The 21,956-nt window shown below is 34.2% G+C and overlaps 1 protein-coding gene across 1 annotated transcript in view; it reads left to right on the top strand.

Moving 5' to 3' along the window:
* LOC106458875 (zinc finger MIZ domain-containing protein 1-like) overlaps nt 1–21,956 on the top strand; it is a 136,505-nt gene that overhangs the window by 31,670 nt on the left and 82,879 nt on the right. Inside the window, exon 2 of the mRNA XM_022385236.1 lies at nt 16,346–16,477. Within this exon, the coding sequence (XP_022240944.1) occupies nt 16,406–16,477 (72 nt within the window). The 5' untranslated portion in view covers nt 16,346–16,405. The remainder of the gene's footprint in view (nt 1–16,345; nt 16,478–21,956) is intronic.

Raw genomic sequence — 21,956 nt, 5'->3', positions numbered from 1 at the left:
GTAAACATACCCAAACATTGTGTTATCTGTGGGGTAAACATACCCAAACATTGTGTTATATGTAGGGTAAACATACCCGAACATTGTGTTATCTGTAGGGTAAACATACCCAAACATTGTGTTAGCTGTAGGGTAAACATACCCAAACATTGTGTTATCTGTAGGGTAAACATACCCAAACATTGTGTTATACGTAGGGTAAACATACCCGAACATTGTGTTATATGTAGGGTAAACATACCCGAACATTGTGTTATCTGTAGGGTAAACATACCCAAACATTGTGTTATATGTAGGGTAAACATACCCAAACATTGTGTTATATGTAGGGTAAACATACCCAAACATTGTGTTATCTGTAGGGTAAACATACCCGAACATTGTGTTATCTGTAGGGTAAACATACCCAAACATTATGCTCCATGTAGAGTTGAATTGTGAACAACAATATTCGTACCCAAGTTTATATAATACTTCTCTTGTTCAAATTTTTATTTCAACGTTTACTTAAATAATGTTCGAGACATGTGGGCAATAATTTTGCATAAAACGAGTCTTAATACATTGGTCCTGGACAGGGCGACGGTGAAAAATATTAATAAAAAACATACCTTGATTGGTGGCATATTTCCGTAGCTTGTATACGTCTTGCATATTATTAGAAACTTTTTATTTATGAACATGTATGATGAAAACGTAGTACGAACCTTGGAATCGTCAAACTTTTCCTTTAGATTTATTTCAACCTAGTATCCAATGTTAGTAGTAGGTGTTATCTATAAAAAAAAATAAACGTCAATGTGTGTTTGTATCTGTTCCTTATACGTTTCCAAATATCTTGATCAATCAGCACCGAACCTGACATAGGATGACATGAGGAAGGTCACGGGGGGTTCAACCCCCCTATCTAATTTCATAGCTTATTTCGGAAAAACTACCAATGTTGTATACCTCTCAGCATCAGAATGAACTATGTAACCACTATTGTTAGGATTCTTGAAAACGTTATGTCTTTCTTTTCAGTATTGATACCTTTATGTATTTTTATTACACTTTTATATGTTTATTATGTTAATAAAATTGAAGCATATATTCCTATCCTATCATTTTGTTATAAACGAGTTTTTATTTCACGGGTACACCACCTAGTGATTAATATAGGGAGAGAGAATGAGATAAACCACCCTGTTCAAAAAACGGGTAACAAATAAATCGAAGAAGTTTTATACTAAAAAAAGGGTGAACGATAAGCCTTTTTGTTTATGAACAGATATATTTCTTTTTTTGTGAATTGTAATATATGAACGGAAAATATGATGGTTTGTTTGTTGTAAGTCAAAAAGTTAAACAATGGGTTATTTGTATTCTGCCCACCACAGGTATCGAAATCCGATTTTTAGCGTTATTAGCTCTCAGACATCCCGCTAAGCCACCGGAGGCATTTATGATGGACCTGCTGATAAAGATCATTTTAAATATTTTACAGTAACGAAATGACCCATGGATAATACACTTAGTTATATATAAAGATATTTAAACGTTTGCGGTTAAGTACAATTTCTTATATTCAAACAGCTCCTTGGTGGGGAAGCAGTAATTTGACAGACTTACAATACCAATATTCGAGTTTCGATTCTTCGCCATGAATAGAGCTCAGAACAGCCCATTGTGAGGCCTTGCGCTAAAAACAAAACAAATAACAACAACATATAATGAAATATGGCCGGACATACTCCAGTTTTATTTACTGTGTATTTCAATGTCAATAAAAATTACATTTGAGTGATGTAAGTTAATAAACAGAAATTAGCTTGTCTTATAAAATATTTTACAAGGTTTGTCTATTTTAGGGCACAGCCACACTAGGCTATCTGCTGTGTCGATCCAGGGAGAATCGAATCCCGGATTTTAGCGTTGCAAGTTCCTAAACTTACCGCTTTCGCACCGGGAGTCAAATCGTTAACGTACTCGTTTTGTCATGATAAAAGTCGATTAAAAATAAAAAAATAAAGTGAAAAAAAAAACAGTATTTTCTTATTTACACAATATACATTTCTTAATCGTGGTTAAGATTGGACATCCTGCGTAATATTTTACACACTAATAAAATAATACAGTATTAATTACAGACTTTGATCTTCTTGCAACGTGTCACACTCTAATACTCTTGACTCAGCTTATGGTAGAAAAAAAAAGGTTTTATCCATTTATTCACCTGAAAAACCATGTCACGTCGTAATAGTTTCCGCATTTATGTGCTTTCATCGTTTAACCATACGTTTGCCTTGCAAACCTATACTCTTTTTGTGGCCTAATTTTATGGTTTTCTTAACACGCTTTGTCATGGCTCTCTGATTGGTTGCTGGTAAAATGATGTTCCACTTTTAGCAAGGCTCGTAGGGGTGTAAGGACTGAAGAAATTTGTAAACACTGTTACAATAAGCTAATCATGAAGGAGTTGTTAAAATTATTCAGATCCATAGATTTATAATGTAAGTAAATATATTATTTCGAGAACGTTCTCTTTGAATAAATGAGCTTTAGAACGTGGTCCAGACCGACATAATCACGGTGATTTGCCAAAGTAGAGATGAAATTATTTAAATTTTAAATAACCCAGATTTTGTAGTTTTTGACTTTCTTGTTTCAATACATTTTGTAGCATTAAAACTTTTCTACATTACTATAACTAGCTACATTACATATATATCGATTCCCACTTCTCTTGTACTTGTACATGCGAATAATTAATAATAAACATCAAGGAGGCGCTCCTTCACGAAAAAATGGCAGCTTTCTTCTAAATGCCACCCCTTTATCGAGTGAAAAGGAATTGCACCAAACCATAACAACGTATAGATAGATCACAGTATGATTGGTTATCATCCAACCAATAAAAAAGTGCCACACCAGTGTAGCTCCTATAAAAGTTCGGGGGAATAAAACAATTATGACTATGTCTTGATCTACGTAAAGCCACCATACCAATATTCTTGAGGCTGTATGGCCTTATGTAAAATCTTGTTGGAATTGTTAGGAGTAATACATAACATTTTGAACCATATTCCTCAATCGTGTATCGGTTAGCTGTTTGATAGCATGAAAACAAGATGCAGTATTCTTTGTACAGCAAAGGGAACACATAAAAAGTACTAATGCATTGTACAACTTATTCGATTTGCTTTTCTGGTTTCTGTAATAAAGTTTTATACCATTAGTAAATTCACCATCTAGTTGTCATGAGTGGTTGTTTCTAACTGCTGTATGTGTAACGCTTATATGTTTTCATAACTATTTCTACATACATATTATAAGGATGCTAATTTTTACTTTTCTAGTTTTCAGTTTGGGATATTTAAACTCTTATGAAAGTAATTGATAGTTGGAGAACGACCTAACCTTGATAATCACCGCCTGCAAAATTCAATGTTCCAAATATTCACTTTCAGGGTTACATATAGACTAAAAAAAGTGCTTCCCTCCCCCATGGGTTACATATAGATTAACAAAGTGCTTTCCTTCCCCTATGGGTAAGCAGTGTGATAAACTATAAAAGAAAGAGGTTGTTAATATATGATACCAAACGTAATTGGTAAAGGATAATTGGGATTCATAATGTTTTAGCTAAGAAAGATACAGTAACGTGTGTTCATATATAGTCTAAGAACAAGCTTACTCAACAGTTGCCCTTAACAACAACGACTAACAGTTTTCTATCTGCTACATTTTTCTTTTAAAACAAGACTACGTCTTTGTAGTTCGTGACTTTTCACTTCGGTATAGAATATGTCATCAAGATCAGCCTGAACTGAGCTTTCATGCTCCAAATCAGATCTTGCAAGGCCTTCGACTACTTTTTCAGAATAATTGTTTTCCAGAAGTCTTTAGAACCTGGAGACACTTAACAGGATACAAAGAACATTTGATATGTGCTTGATGGGAGCGAGGTCTGATTTGCATTCAAACCACTCCATTCAGTCAATCCCATCCTCTTCAAGGAATCTAGTGGTCAGCTTAACACATTGAAGGCAGTCCATATCATTCATTAACATTGATTCAGGGCCAATTGCACCGAGGTCGTAGGACGTAATCTCTATAACATATGGCTTTTCACAAGATACAGAGGTTGGCCAATTACTGTCCATACCATTATTCTTTGTTATCACATGTGTGTGTCTGTGTGTCACGTTCCTCTATAAAAATGGGCTTATATCTGGTTCTAGATTCTCTCCAAGTGAATAAGCCATGCCTATCTGACCGCTTGGTGAAGTGTCAGTCATCTGTATCAGTATCCACTAAATATGTTTTTGGCGAACTACATTGTGCCAAAAACGTACCTCATTTAATTTATAGCATACACGCCAGCCTTGTGAAGTCAGTTTTTTCCACCTAAACACTGACACTGCGTCGAATTGCGGCTGCGGATACGTGATTCAATGTCCAAACAGGTACTTTAACATTGCAGCGAGTCAAAATCAACAGATAGCTGTAGTCTACTTGATTTGTGAACGATAATCTGCCATGTTCAGGTATTATTGTATTATTGGTTTGTAAACTCTTCCGTATCTCACTATCACGTGATTCACGTGTAGCCAATTCGCGAAAAGCTGCTGTTATTAGCCGCCGTCTATTTGTCCTTTGATTCTCCACATAATTAGTTTTTCAAGGCTATGGTTCATAAACAATTTGAAGCACTTTAAACTGCGAGACAAAATTGTGTGAGACTACTGTATATAATATCACCAAGTGCTCGATTTGCATGATAAATTTTTTGTTTGTTTGTAATTAAGCACAAAGCTACAAAATGGGCTACCTGTGCTCTACCAACCACGGGTATCGAAGCCCGGTTTCTGGCGTTGTAAGTCCACAGACATACCGCTGTGCCAACTAAGGATTGATTGACGTTTTGTAACAGTTTTTTTTCTTCTCTTTTTGCAGTTCTTTTGTGCAGTGTACTCTAAAAACATCTCGAATGTAAACACTAAAGTATTGCGCTTGATAATATTACTATCAGCCTTCTCTGATAATCTACTCGTGAAAAATATGTTATTCCACTGATAGGAATAACATTATTATTATATAGTTGTTGAAAATATATCCATAGGTACATAACTACTCTGAATTGTAAATACGTATATATAAAATCATTTATGGTACAAAATTAAATAGTGTATTAATATAATATGTACCATTATATCCAGTGTCAATGACTTCTCAATAAAGATTAATATATCAATTGTACTAATACAACTATTATAAGTAAGCTAACACAGTAGTTGCCACTTTGACGAATAGGGCATTAGTAACAGTTACCTACTAAAAAGTATATTTGTTCTGCTTTTTACCTTTACTAGATTGGAAACAGTAAAGTCCGATTCAGCAGAGATCGATATACTTGTGATAAATTTAAAATGGGAATCCATGTGAATCAACGAAGGATAAGTTTGTTTACCCTGCCATCTGTTGTCAGATTTTGTACTTATGATTATTAAATCTATGCAAGTTGCAACGTACTTGCTATCTAGTTTAACATCACTTGCTTCTGAAATATACGACAGCTTTCAAGATCTCAAATACAAAACGTTTTTTTACGCACTACATCACATACACATTTTTTAACTGTTGTGTTTAATTATTAGATCACCACAATCAGACTTGAAAATAGATAGACAGATTAACAATACGAAGAATTAAATTGTGGCGGATTGCTACAAGTTCTTCAAATACCTATAGAATGATGGGTTTCTTTTTGGTGAGTGTAAAACACGTAAATACACCAGTCTGAGCTTGGCACTGGTTGTTAGTTAATTCTGTTAAGCAAGAGATATTTTTTTGTTTTGTATGACTGATTGAAACAGCTTGGTACTGGTTGTTAGTTAATTCTGTAAAGTAATAGTTATTTTTGGTTTTGTATGACTGATTGAAATAGCTTGGTACTGGTTGTTAGTTAATTCTGTAAAGTAATAGTTATTTTTGGTTTTGTATGACTGATTGAAATAGCTTGGTACTGGTTGTTAGTTAATTCTGTAAAGTAATTGTTATTTTTGGTTTTGTATGACTGATTGAAATAGCTTGGTACTGGTTGTTAGTACCAACAAAGACATTATTCTTGCTAGAATTGCATTATAAGAGAACAATCTCCATTCACTGTATGCCTTGTCGTCTGTTTACCAAAAGTATATCAAGATTATTTCACCGACTCGAAAATTAATTTCAAGTATTAGAAAAAATAGAGACCGCGCATGCGCACATACCGCGTGATATATCCGGGGCTGGATTGTGTCAGCGCATATTCCAAACATGGAATAATCCAGTTTATTTTTTATTTAGTGAATTACTTTCAGTTTGGAGTTTTCACGTGAATTTAAAATGTCAGAGAAACAACAACGCGATATTTCAAATACTTAAACGAGCTTCTTATTTCTGTAGTAGTTCGGAGACGACGCTTCCAGCACAGGTTTTCATATAATTTTGCAGGCCCGGCATGGCCAGGTGGTTAGGGTGCTCGACTCCCAATCTGAGGGTCGTGGGTTCGAATCCTCGTCCCACCAAACATGTTCGCCTTTTCAGCCGTGGGAGCGTTATAATGTGACGGTCAATCCCACTATTCGTGTGTAAAAGAGTAGCCCAAGAGTTGACGGTGGATGGTGATGACTAGCTGACCTCCCTCTAGTCTTACACTGCTAAATTAGGGACGGCTGGTGGAGATAGCCCTCGTGTAGCTTTGCGAGAAATTCATAACAAACCATATAATTTTGTTTAGGCTATCATAAAAATTTGTTTTCCTGTGTATTTTACAGTGTATTATACTTAATTTCTGTAGTGAGTATTTGTGTATGGAAAAACATTTTAATACTAGTAATAAACGAGTTTATAACACCAAATTTGTATCCTTAATTGGACACTCAACGTTTCGCTTTATAGCTTCTTCAGGAGCGTTCCACTAAAATAGTCACGGTTTGTGTTTTAGAGGAAGGCTTTTGAAGAAGCTATAAAGCGAAACGTTTAGTGTCCAATTAAAGATACAAATTTGGTGTTATAAGGTCGTTTATTACTAGTATTAAAGTTAATTATATTGTTAGTTAACTTTTAAAGTATAAGGGGGGATGCCACGTACACAAGGATAGCTTATAAACATAACCAACCAATTAACTCCTCAGCTTCTTTACTAACGGCTCGATACAACACTTCAATTACCGTTATTAAGTGCCCTGGCGTCCTTTTTTTAATGTATGGATAATTATGATATACCCCTTACTTCCTCACTTGATTCAACTGAGCACAAGGGTCCATTCAGACAGCTACTCAACGAGCGTAATAGACTTGTAGCTATAGCCACACACACAAAAAAAATGGCTCACCTATTTTCTTTGTGATAGGAGTATTATATAAATAGAAGGTTCCCGCGTTGTTTGTGGATAAAAACATTTTCCGTTAAGATATCCTTCTCGATAAGTTGACCATAAGAATCCAAACATAACTTGAAAAGAATTAACTGGCTAAGCGTTTGGTTACGTAGCCTCGTACCCAGTATGCGTGACTACACGCTCTATATAGAAATTGGTATGGTACGTTTTACTGTCGTATTCTGAATAGCTTTTTAGACGTGAATCACTGTTACTAAAGGCGGTTAGGTTGATTTTTTTAACACAAGACGTTGCTTATATACTGTCACCGTAGCTAGACCGTTAAGAAAGATATCTATTCTGTACATAGGTCTGTGTGCCTATGGCTTTAGCCTTTTTTTTAAAAGTATTTCAACATAAAGAAGAAAATTGTGTAATGAAAGTATATTTAATTATGTTTATCTGTATTTAATTATCAATCGTTCTATTTGCTTGTCTACCAATTTAAATAGGTGTCGGTCTGCCTGTTTATCCACTTAGCTTCCTGTTTATATGGTTATCTAATTTATTCGTATGTTAATCTTTTTATTGATGTGTATTTTACTTTATATGTTTGTATCCGTTTATTTCTCAGCATGTATGACAACACATAAACATGGGCCATAACACCAGAGGATGTATCTATCTTCCTTTCGTATTGTCTGCCTATATTCTTGTTTGCGTGGCTGTGTGCGTATGTTACTCTTCTTGGAAAGAAAACGTTATTTTTTCACACAGAATCGTCCTGTTTCCAAGTGTGTCATGTGTTACGAAGTTGGTTTCCTGCACTCAGTTTCATACGTATATGTGTGTATGTAACAAGTACAGTTGTTTATTGAATATAAATATCTGGCCAAGGGCGTGTAATCAAGTAGCAGCTGCTAATATCACCACATTACTCTTATCTTGTAAGAAGCTGCTGTAACAATAGAACCGACTTGCTATAACTATTTGGTTATAAAAAGATCCATGCGTTATAATAAATTCAAAGTTTCTATTATTTATTACATGAAGTTTCTTTTAAAACTGTTGACATCCAGTCTGTTATTGATACACATATGCGCACTGTTCCACAGTGAGTATGGTGGTCCCTCCTCCCCAATCTCTTTTTAATTTTAAAAATAACGCAATAGTAGAAATATATTTGTTGTTAAAAAGCACCCTTAATTTCTACCCTTGTTAGAAGTTTGCAATGTATATTTCCCTCGTAATTCAATATAACTTAATATCACAACGCATAAACGTATATTACTCTCCAAAGTATATCAGTATTAAACACCCAGCATAGACGTACACATGTTCACACTTAGAAGTCTGTGTTCTAGTCATACATTTAAATGTGTGCGTACGTTACTGTATATATTGGAAGGAATTATATTTGCATAATTTATTAGTCTCTGATATACTTACATAAGTATGTCTATTTTTCAAGGCAGCAATTTACACGGACATCCATTTCTTCTCCAAAATAAACAAAACAACTTTAAAACAACTGTTACGACAGCGGAAGTCACGTGACACTGGTAACACGTGATGAGTTTCTAGAAGGATCGAGGAACATCACGAATAATACAGTATTTGCTAGACGCCCTCTATTCCTGTATATTGCGCGCCAGATAAAGCGAGACAATTAATCGGAATTGAATTGCAGACATGCAGAGATAGAGACGGACAATTGAGTCAAGCGCGGTAGTGACCGTAAGTAAAGTGCGTGAATCGTTGTGAATTATAGTGTGTGTGTAAGTTAATATGACTGTGGAAATTAAGTGTATTGCAAAGTTGTTTTGAGAAAGAATAAACTTGTTTTATTTAAGAAAGGACTTGTATCGCCGAAGTTTTTCGGAAGGAATTTATACTGGAAATTAACAAACGAACAGAGACATAACACAACAATATTACAACTAAGTTCACGTGTTGCTTTGTAACGTGGCAACTAATCCCATAGTAACAAGCAACATATGTATTTATGTGTGACTTTTGATAACTGAATGTAAGTATAAATGTATTCATTTGCATAATACGACAACCATGTTCGTAAGTTCTAAAATGGTGACATAGAAACATATTGCTTTAAAAATCCTGTACATTTTTACTCTAACACCTAACAAAATGTCTTATTCTTCGCAATTTAACAACACAAACACTAATAAGGGTGACATATAAAATACTATATATATCACATATATATGTGTATGTTTGCAATCTCTCCATATATATATATATATATATATATATATTATCAGTACAAGACTTAACAACTACAAAAAAGCTCTTATAAAGGCTAGAGTAAACTTAATGGGTGGAGGTTGGGAGTTATACTAGTTTAGTTAACTTGGTTGGGTTCTTATACCTTTCTACTAGTATAATTTGTCTACTGTACTACTAACTAATTTATTAATTTCGGGCCCCCCAGTAGCACAGCGGTATGTCTGCGGACTTACAACGCTTGAATCCTGGTTTCGATACCCGTGGTGGGCAGAGCACAGATAACCCATTGTGTAGCTTTGTGCTTAATTACAAACAAAAAATTAATTTCGGCCTTTAATACTGCAATGGGGGTTGGAATGTCAATGTCAGAAGGTACGATTGCCTCACCTAGCCCCAATGGTACGACCTTATTTTCAATTTTCTTTCATTTTGTATTTCTTTGGAGAGCAGTCACCTTCCCACAACTATCTGCAGGCAGTAAAGGATGATATAGATGTGGGACGTTGTGGGCTTGAGCACCCATATCTTGTTTATATTTCTTATTTATCTTATATTTATTTTTCCTTTAAGATGTGAGACTAGCGAACGGAGGTTAAGACTGGTAGACGGTGTATCTCCATGGCAATAGGGGTTTTACCTCTTCAGTCACCTCCAAACCCAGGACACACCTTACATCCCACATTGTAATATGTGCCCTGGTGATCGTTTTACTTTATGCAGCGTTTTTGTTATAGTTTTTAAGGCTTATTTTTTCAATCACAGGTTTGGTCTTGCTGTATTTAGCACAGTTCTTCCTTTTGATGTTAATATTTACTTAACTGTTGAAATAATATTTTTACGCATATATTGCGCTGTACGTCTCTGTAAGTAACTCTGTATATATAAACAGAAAGTGAGATGTTTAGTGTGAAATTCATTACTCATAACATATTTCGACCATAAAACTGATCACCGTTTCATTAATAACTAACTACATATGCAAAACAAAAATAAAAATCAAATCCTTTGTCAATAAAGAATATAAGGTAATAATTTTTAATAAAAATGTCTGCGCTTATATCATCACAAAGCGTTGGAAACATTCCGCCTACAGGACATAAAAAATACAAATAACTAATAAGATAGCTTTCACATAAGATCGATCACCGGTTAGGTGTCAGGCGCTTTAACCCACAACATCCTCATACCTACTACCATTCACTGTCTGGATCGATCACCGGTTAGGTGTCAGGCGCTTTAACCCACAACATCCTCATATCTACTACCATTCACTGTCTGGATCGATCACCGGTTAGGTGTCAGGCGCTTTAACCCACAACATATGAGAAACTTGGCTTTGAGTTATTTTATACTTATGAAATATTACTAGTAATGACAATGAGAAACTTGGCTTCGAGTTATTTTATACTTATGAAATATTACTAGTAATGACAATAAGAAACTTGGCTTCGGGTTATTTTTTTATTTATTTTTTGACACAATCGAATGTATAAGAAACCTTTTACACTTAGTGTAATCAGTGCAGATCAGAAGTGAATACCGGGATGACCGGTTGTCAGTGTGTGGCTAAATAGTAGACAGATCGATTTATCAACGCCCCACTATATCAAAATTTCAATTTATATACCCGTGTTCATGTCAATTCGTGATCTTTCTATTAAACATCAAACAGATTATGAAGTTGTTCAGTGCTCAGTAAATGTAAATTAATTTTAGAACAAATATCACATTTAAATTTCCATCTGAATGAAAACGTTTCTGTGACATTACTAACCCTGTTTGAATAAGTTACGTATAATTAAAGAAAACATGCTTAACAAATACCTACTTTTAACTTCATGGAATGCCTTGAGCTTAGAAAGATGCTAAACTTAGCAAATTTAGTGGCATCATAACCTCAATGTAAAGAGATTAAAGTAATACTCGTGTATTTGAATTTTAAACTACATGAATATTGGCTTACGACTAGAACACAACTTTCTAAGTATGAACATGTGTACGTCTACGCTGGGTGTTTAATACTGATATACTTTGGAGAGTAATACTAGTTTGTGCGTTGTTATATTAGGTAAATTGAATTACGAGGAAAATATATATATTGCTAACGTCTAACAAGGGTAGAAATTAAGGGTGATTTTCAACAACAAATTAATTTCTACTATGGTGTTACTTTTAAAATTAAAAAGAAATTGGGGGCACTATACCCATTGGGGGACAGCGTGGTGTATTGCCTTCATGCATGCTCTGCTGTTGTGTCTTTGAGCAAGACACTTTATCCCAGTTGTATCAGTCTACCCAGCTGTTAGCGGGGATTAACTTGCGATGTCCTGGCATCCTGTCCAGGGAGAATGTGTTACCGTTCTCATCCGTCTGTGTCAAATAAATCAGCACCGGATCCTATATGCCATCTCAGCATGGGTTGGTTGGTGGTAGTCAAGCACAAAGCTACACAAAGGGCTCTCTGTGTTCTGCCCACCACGGGTATTGAAACCCGGATTCTAGCGTTGTAAGTCCTCGGACATGCCTCGGTGCCACTGGGGGGGGATCAGTATGGGAGGTATTTGACCTTTTGATCTTGACCATACCCACGAGCTGCAGACAGTGAATGGTAGTAGATATGTTGTGGGTTAAAGCGCCTGACACCTAACCGGTGATCGATCCAGACAGTGAATGGTAGTAGATGATGAAATATTACTAGTAATGACAATAAAGTATAAAATAACCCGAAGCCAAGTTTCTTATTGTCATTACTAGTAATATTTCATAAGTATAAAATAACTCAAAGCCAAGTTTCTCATTGTCATTACTAGTAATATTTCATAGGTATAAAATAACTCAAAGCCAAGTTTCTCATTGTCATTACTAGTAATATTTCATAGGTATAAAATAACTCGAAGCCAAGTTTCTTATTGTCATTACTAGTAACTTTTCATAAGTATAAAATAACTCAAAGCCAAGTTTCTCATTGTCATTACTAGTAATATTTCATAGGTATAAAATAACTCAAAGCCAAGTTTCTCATTGTCATTACTAGTAATATTTCACAAGTATAACCATCTTGCTAAAAATATCATAATTTGCGTGCCACTTTAAACATACCCTGCAAGGCAAATTAAGGATGCTGCACTGAACGTAACCTATGCTACATTAAGCACAACCCGCACGTCAAATTAAGCATAACCTGCATATTACGGCGGTATATATCATTTGATTTTTGAAAAAACAAAATTAAATACTTAGCGGTTTAATAGAACCTAACTGGTTTGTAGAGTTTGCAGACAAAGGTTAATTAATCATTAGTAATTATACATGGAAATGGGCCTGTAATAGTTAGGTTGCTCGACTCACAATCTGCAGGTCGCGAAATCGAATCCCGTCAACGAACATGCTCACCCTTTCAGCCGTGAGACATTATAATGTGACAGTCAATCCCTTGTTTTTTATTGGTAAACGAGTAGCCCAAGATTGGTGATGGGTAGTGTTAAGTGGCTGTCTTCCCTCTAGTTAATCACTTCTAAATTAGAGATGGCTAGCGCAGATAGCCCTCGAGTAGCTTTGCGCTGAATTTCGAAAATAAAACAAATACACCTAAACTGCAAACTACTAAACACCGACTAGTGGCGTGACCTATGACTTACTTAACGTTCTATAAAAAACTTCCTTGGTCGGTTTACCACAAAGAAACAAATCTAAAACTTCTTCTGGTGCTTAGTACGAAATACGAAATTAGTGTTATTGTTATGTTTTTAGTAAACCAGTCTTACAGAATGTTTAATGATTACATATATATATATATGTTAAAAATTTCATTTCTTTTTCACAAAAGGTGGAATTAAAAAGATAATCTGTGACGTAGAATCCTAATGCTCTTTTCAATTACACCTTTGATGAAAAAGAAAAGAAATATTTAACATATGATCCGCTGTATAATATCGAACAATCAATTAGACGAAACTTCATAACATTGTTCACATATCTAAATTAATTTAGGTTACTGTATGGTAAGTTAAAAAAGGAGTCGAAACTCCATAGAATGTTTATTAGTTGTATTGTTACTAATTATCCATCAACTAGACGTCCTACTAACGTACACGTACTACTAAAAGCAATTTAATATTGACCCCATATTACTGATATCATAAGTAAATCATTATATTACCGGGTTAATATTGTCTTACAGTAATATTTTATTGTAATAATGCATTGAACTTAATAACCACCGTGTTTTTAATTGTTGTCTTGAATAGTAATCCACTCATTTATATGTTAATACTTGAAGTCTTCAATATTCAACTGTTATTACTTGATATATTGAATGTTGAACCATTCATCACCATGGTATTACTTAGTGTTGTGAATAATCAATATTGAAAGAAAAATGACCGTGTTATTACTTGATGGTCTGAATAATCAATACTCAACCAATAATCACCGTGTTATTACTTGATGTCCTGAATATTGGACAAATCATCACAGTGCTATTACTTGATGTCCTGAATATTGGACAAATCATCACAGTGCTATTACTTGATGTCCTGAATATTGGACAAATCATCACAGTGCTATTACTTGATGTCCTGAATATTGGAGAAATCATCACAGTGTTATCACTTCATGTTTTGAATATTGGAGAAATCATCACAGTGTTATTACTTCATGTCGTTAATTTTCAACCATTAATCACCGTGTTATTACTTGACGGCCTCGTTATTTAACCATGTTACGTATTACAATTTATCATGGACGAGCCTTCATTTTATTACGTAACGTATTATAATTTCGAGTAACCAGAAACTGAGTAAAATAATGATTTAGATTTATAAATTAAATAAATGTCGATATGTATCCAACTTATGATACTTGCCAACAAGATTGATACACACATTTTTTTTGAAATATAAATATATTTTAATCTACAAACAATAATACAATTTACAATAACAGTTATTACAAATACTGATCTATGTACAAAATTTTAACAAACTTACAAACAATATTTAGTCCTCTATCTGGTCTGGAACTTCCTTGATATCTTATCGAGGACTCACGATGAGCAAATAAATTTTGAGTAGATATAGCTACAATTCACTTAACAGGGAACTAGGTAGCTCTGTGTTCTTTCGTTCTTCACCAGCCACACACGCAAAATTGTCCACCGCTGAAGTTATATAACGTTTTCAAAAAATACTAATGTCAGATGTAAATCCACTGAAGTTAAATAGTTTGTAATAGTCGAAATCTATAAAATTTTCCTTGTCAAATATCTGAAGATCCCGATTAATAAGCGTTATAACAATCACAGTTATAGCTTCCAAGGTTTATTACGTACCAACTATAGCAAACCAATAATGTATACTTTTTGCACGTCGCGTTGGTTATATTTATAGGCATGAGGAGAGTTTCTCGAACTTTCAGCTTATGCAACAATATAGACGATACACCAGTGTTTACGAACACACATATATTGTTGATTCTTACACTCGATAATTATCTACAATTTTAGTGACTCGGCGGGAATTTCGCAATATAGATTTAACAGTAGTTATGTACACTGTACATTTTAAAATATCAATTTAAGTTAAACAAACATCGATATTAAAATAGATACATGATAGTAAATCCGTTACAACCAATAATCACTATGTTATTTGCTGATGTCCTCAATATTGAACCAATAATCACTTTGTCATTACTTGGCTTCCTCTTGATATAACCAATAAACACCGTGTTGTTTCTTGATGTCTTCAATACTGAACCAATAGTAAATCCGTCACAACCAATAATCACTATGTTATTTGTTGATGTTTCAATACTGAGCCAATGTTACCTTGTTATTTCTTGATGTCCTCAATATTGAACCAATAATCACCGTGTTATTACCTGACGTCCTCGTTATTTAACCAATAATCACCCTATTGTTTCTTGATGTCCTCAATGTTGAACCAATAATCACGGTGTTATCACTTGTTCTGAATAACTGATAAATGGTTGCCTCCTATTCATATAGGCTAACTGAACCCCACATCACCCATTTATAATTGTTTGATACTTAAGATATAACTTAGTCTATGACCAGTAGAATCATTTTGAGGTGATGTCGATTATTTATTGATCATTGGTAATGTAAGCTGTGTTTTGAGTACTAATCGATTCATGTTGCTCGTGACAACCTTGGAAACCAACTAATGCAAATCAATGATTTTCTTATTTCAAAGCACAGAAGTAATTATAGTTTTCATGATTAGGAAGTTATTCTTCTGTATTACCATAAATAGCAAGTTGTCTTTAGCATATGACTACTCATAAATCTAACATGTAATTGTTTGGCGGTGTACGTGTATCCAACCTGGGGTTTATGAGCGTTACCACAGTGAAAATAATCATATTAAATGTGCCAGTCACAAATAAACTGCGAAATATTCAAAATAAAGCTTAGTTACAGAAACATTATAGATAAATTCACAAAGTCAGGAGCTGAAGCGAGGGATGGGATGGACTAACTACCTCCCCTTTTCCTGTGTAATTTTTGAGGGGAGGGAATCGGTTTGCATAGTTGGAAACATTTTCAAAAAAAGCATGCCCCAAACCCCATTATGAAACTATGCCACTAATATAATTCTGAATCAGCGCCTGAAGTTTCTCCGAATAACGTGCTATAGACAAAGTAATTTATTTTCATTATTGAACTTGTTTTACTCGGCTGATTATATAATAAATTGATGTACATATATATATATATATTTAATTTACAGAATGTTGGAATGATCTACCACCAGAAGATGTTATAGACCAGTGACGTCAAAATAGCGGCAATGACTGCTATGGCTACGGCAATGGACAGACATATACAACAAACAAATGAACGCCTTCAATGTATTAAAGAGGTAAGGCAGAACTTGGACAAAGTAGCTCTCCCCACCCCCCTCCGTGGAGTATCGCAAAAATGTTTAATATTCGAATATATTTTACAACACACACACACACAAACATATATATATATGTATATACACTTGAAACTTATGTGGTAGTTATTATGGAGGTTAGTATTACTAGTGCTAATCCAGGTACAATTTAAGGTTAGTTTATATTCATTTAGTAAGTAGCTAAACAGCACAGAAAATGTATTATGATTTCCCAGCGATTCTTTTAAATTTCACTGTGTTTATAGTGAGTGTCAGAAACATTTTTTGGGTTGAGTATGAAATGTATCGGCATGGTATCCGCTTCACGTGATTTTCCCACGTACAGTAATTCTAAAAACTTACGAATGAAAGCAAAGAAGAGTGTGTAATAATACTACATTTGTCATATCCCATGCCGACGAGGCCTCTCGCCAAGTGCCAGGCCGGCTGTTTTACGACAGAGGTGGTGGGATGCATATATCATATAATTTCAGCCAAAGGATTATGGGCCATCAGAGGGGTTATTCCCTCTCTTCAGCCATGAGATGTGGCTAGAAAAAACTAATAGTGGTCTAGGTGCTATTCTTATCGTTAGTTTCATGAACAATAAGTGTTACAGTGTGAACTAGATTAAGTAAGTGAGTTGTAATCGTTAGTTTCATGAACAATAAGTGTTACAGTGTGAACTAGATTAAGTAAGTGAGTTGTAATCGTTAGTTTCATGAACAATAAGTGTTACAGTGTGAACTAGATTAGTAAGTGAGTTGTAATCGTTAGTTTCATGAACAATAAGTGTTACAGTGTGAACTAGATTAAGTAAGTGAGTTGTAATCGTTAGTTTCATGAACAATAAGTGTTACAGTGTGAACTAGATTAAGTAAGTGATTTGTAATTATTATCAATTGATATTTTAAGTCACTCAGAAATCAGAATTAGGGTAAGTTTGAATAACATAATTATATTTATTTAGTTATTTTAAATACCAATTATTTATTATTATAATTTTATGATATCAAACTGGCTTCCTAGTTAATTTTCCAAAGAAAGAAGTGTGTGTGTGTAAACCACTAAGAAACAATAAGAAATAACTAATTACACATGTTCTGAGAACATTGAAAACATGTTTAGTTGAAGAGCATAGGATGTACTAAATATGTTCTTGTGTGTATGTTGAAAAATTTAAACCTTGAAAGGATGTGACTGATTCCTGACAGCAATGGGTTGTAAATTTCAGTAGAAAATATTAATGAGAACTGTGCACGAATATTGAAACTTTTAAAACTGACGTAAGATAAATCCATTTCGTCCCCTTTCTTGGTAAACACAAAGTTTGAAGTACTGACATTCTTACTATTCACTGTTTATTGCAACGAAGAATCGCGATGTCCATTAACCCCTTACTAGGGTGAAAACAGTTTAATAGAACTTGCTTATTGGATCGATTGCCGGAGTACACCGTACAGACTTGGATTGTATAATACTCATCGACTTCAAGCAACGGGCTTTCTCGTACAGCATGTCGTGCGGTTTACACCGGTAACCTAGCAACTAGATAACAAACATTATTAAGATTAATAGGGCTGCAGTGCGAAAGGCTCGTCACCATCTCTTGTTCTAAAACCGCAGGGATTCAACCATGGCTACTGAGACTTAAAAAACAACACAATAAAATAAAAACGGTAACACTGTCTATTACCATTTCAGTTGTAATGATCCCACTGCGACGATCTTTCTCTCTAGTTTTGAATATTAAGTATAACCTACGTAACATTCCTTAGGAGAAACCAGTTTCGACTGCGTCATTGTCCAATGGTTTATAGAACTGAAGAAACATTCAGCTTTGGTCTTTGGACACGTTGACGTCAAACAGAAATCAATGTTTTTCTTGGTTAAGAAGCATGGTAGAATTTTTTTTTATTTTTATCTATAAATTACTAATGTATGCGATACCATATCAAATATTCAAGTATTAAAAGGTAACATGAGAAAATTTTGTTAATTCCTGCAATAGGACAGACAACCTATTGTGTAACTTTATACTTAACAATAACCACAACTCAAGCGATATTTCATAAGTCTTCTGTTTTCACAAGTAAGAATATTACTTACTAGCATATAATACCCACGCTGCGTTGCAGGATTCTAATGACCCTTCATGATTCACAGAGACCTCAATGAACCAGTCAAGCGTCTTCATTATCTTTATTACTTCCATAGCTACACATTGCACCAATTATTTAAGTGATTTGTCTGTTGCCATTTCCCGAACTTAATTCAATTCAACTCCTTTTAAAAGCAAACAGTTTTAATTTAGCTTCTCAGTTTCGTTTTTTCCTGTGTTTTTATTTGAGTTATTTTTATTCTCCGAATTCTCCAGTATTCTCTGATTCATATTTTTATTCCCGTTGTTTGTTGCCTTTTCCCAAACTTAATTCAATTCAACTTTTTTCTTAATTCTAAAATTTGTATTTTTATTCCCATGTTTGTGTTCATAAAAGTATTAGGCAGAAAACTTCCACTTATTGTTCATTCAGTAAGTGATAATTACAAAAAAAAAGATATTTTTTGTAGACCTAAAAAATAATACCCCGGTGCACATCTTCATAGTTTTCTTAGTATGCGTGCAAAGTTTCAGGTCTCTATGTTTTTTCCTCTTGGAGCTATGGCGGTCACACACACACATACATAGACTCTTTTATTATTATAAATAAAACTTGAATAATACAAACAAGATTTTTTTACAAGGGAAGAGAAAGAATGCATGACCTTTAATAAGCCATAATATGCTAGCAATAAGTCACCGACAGAGGGCGATACTTGCACATAGGTATTTTAATGTAGCTTTACTACCTGGGGAGAGGAAGCATGATGTTATTTCTTCATGATGCAAATATTTTTTTACATAATTTACATTCATAAAGCGTTTATGAAAAAGATTTGAAAAAAAATTAGTTTGTCTATTGTTAAAATGAATAAGTTGGTTGAAGGGGGATTTTATATTCATTACATTTGTAAATTGACGAAACGTGTTAAACAGCTTGCCATCTGGCTTCAATTGTAAAAAAGGCAAAATAATCACTAAGATGTTAGATTGGTTTAAAAAATAAGAATGTTGTTGTGAAACTTTATATTGGAATGGTTAAAAACTAAATATACTAAATAAATAGGATTGATTTGTAAAGTTTTATTTTATTCGAGTATTTGAATTGATATTAAATTATGTTAATAAAAGATAAAAAAATATACATCTTCTTTAGAGTAAATATATTCTAATTAGATTGTAAAGAGAAAAATAATATACCAAGAAAATTAATTTTCCGATTGAGAAGAGATCAAAATGTGTGAACACATGGGTGTGGACGAAAATAAGGGTCTAATTTTATTGAATGTAAGAGCAAATGTTGTTTTACTCATCACCGACATCGCTAATCGAACTGGACGATCCTCACCTAACCCTGACAGCTGTCTTTTTTTTCTTTTTTCTTTTTTACAGTAATTGGTTTGCTAACTGAAACCGTCGCTATCCAACGGGTGTCAGCTGCTTGGTTACAACTTTGTAACGGAAGGCAGACAATGGACCACGTGGGGAAAATCAGGTTATTGATTTGGTTTGGGGTCGATATTACCATAGATTTGCTTTTGTAAGCGAGGCTTTGATTTGCGTTATCGTTTCCCTTGTTGCCTTGTTCTGGCACGGACTGTTTCTTTGTTAATACGTGTACTCTGAGATACTTTAGCTTGTTTAGGAAGATGCAACGTTATGTGAATGTGTAAAAGGAACGTTGCAGATCATGCGTCGGACAATAGTTTCATTTCTAATTGAGATCACCATAAACATCATCGTGTACATCAATACATCACAATTTTAATAATTAAAATCTACTGACCGTAATAATGGGGTGCAAACACTTCTTGCGATTCTTAATACTAATATCTTAATATAAAGTCGTTTCTTCAACATAAACTCATCTATTTGTTTATACGAAATGTTCACCGTTACATTTCAGAAGTAAGTATATTAATTAGTTCCGTTAACTTACGCAAAATCGCATTACTCATTACCTTTCTATGGAGTAAAAAAGGAAATCACTGCGTAACATAATAAAGCACAAACTAGAAAGCCTTTTCTTTTTTTATATGTGTTCCAGGCTGCTCAGCGGTAAGTCTGAGAGCGTATGACGCTAAATCTCTGGTTTCGATACCTGCAGTGAGTAATCACAGATAACCCATTGTGTAACTTTGTGCTTAACAACAATAAAAGCTCTCTTTGTGTAGATTAAAAAAAGGGGGAAAAAAAGATTATTGAATGCTGTACAGGTTAATTTGATACTAATAGCACTTTTATTGTATCACAGACACCTTATCAGCTTAGTGAGACCCTAAATAGTCCTTCATATTTTTATTTATTGTATCATAGACACATTATTAGCTTAATGAGACCCAAACTAATCCTTTATATCTTTATTTACCAGTACTTAAAGCATAGATAATACAAGTGGGCAGTTTAGCTTTTACACCAACAACCCCGAAGTTCATCAAAATCTATGTGTGAAAAAAAGTAATTTGAAATGTAGCAAACTGTAATTCAACCGAACTTTCTGAAGATCTGTGAAATTATTCACAAGCTAGAGTGACAAGAGACAGTCTGAACGTAATATTTGATACCACAAATAACTTTTCAGGGATCAGAAAAGATAAAATAAACAAAATTGCCCTGAAGAAGTAACATTCCATTCGATTCTTTGTTTCTGAGTGACTCTTTATGCGACGTAGTGGCTAAACAGCCTGGCCAGGGACAGGATTGTGTAAATATATTCGTAGTTGTCTTAAAATTTCAGACCAGGGAGAAGACAACCAATCAGCAGTACCCGCTGCCTATAATGGCTGATCTTAATTGAATAGCGGTGACTTTTATGGTTATAACGCCCCCCATCTGAAAGCGTTTAGCGTGTTAAATTGCGTATCATGACTCAAACCTTGGATTTTCCAATTCGCAACCCACTAGACTACACCTTCCTAGTTCTTTCCAACCAAAATAACAAATGGTTAATGGGAAAATCTTTTATGAATCATGTTTAAAGCCAATACATTCATTACTTTTAAAAACTCTGCATTGTGTGTTTCTTTGTAGGTAAGCACAAAGCTACACAATGGACTATCTGTGCTCTACCCACCACGGGTTTCGAAACACGGTTTCTAGCGTTTTAAATCTGCAGACATACCGTTGTGCCACTGGGGGGGGGGGATACTCTGCATAAAATTTGTCGTCTTGTTAGTGTGTTTTGCATTATTATTGGATAAAACAGTAAGTTTAATTTATTTTAATTTACAGTTTCTCTTATAAAATCGCAAAATCTCTGGAATTATACAAATAATTCGTAGTCTTGTTATTAAAATAAAGGTTTGTTTGTTTTGGTTCGTTATGAATTTCGCGCAAAGCTACACGAGGGCTATCTGCGCT

This window comes from Limulus polyphemus, unplaced genomic scaffold, assembly GCF_000517525.1.
Source record: "Limulus polyphemus unplaced genomic scaffold, Limulus_polyphemus-2.1.2 Scaffold526, whole genome shotgun sequence".
In the NCBI taxonomy this organism is placed as follows: Eukaryota; Metazoa; Arthropoda; class Merostomata; order Xiphosura; family Limulidae; genus Limulus; species Limulus polyphemus.
Note: the sequence above shows the minus strand (reverse complement) of the source record. Positions and strands in the feature narration are given on the sequence as shown.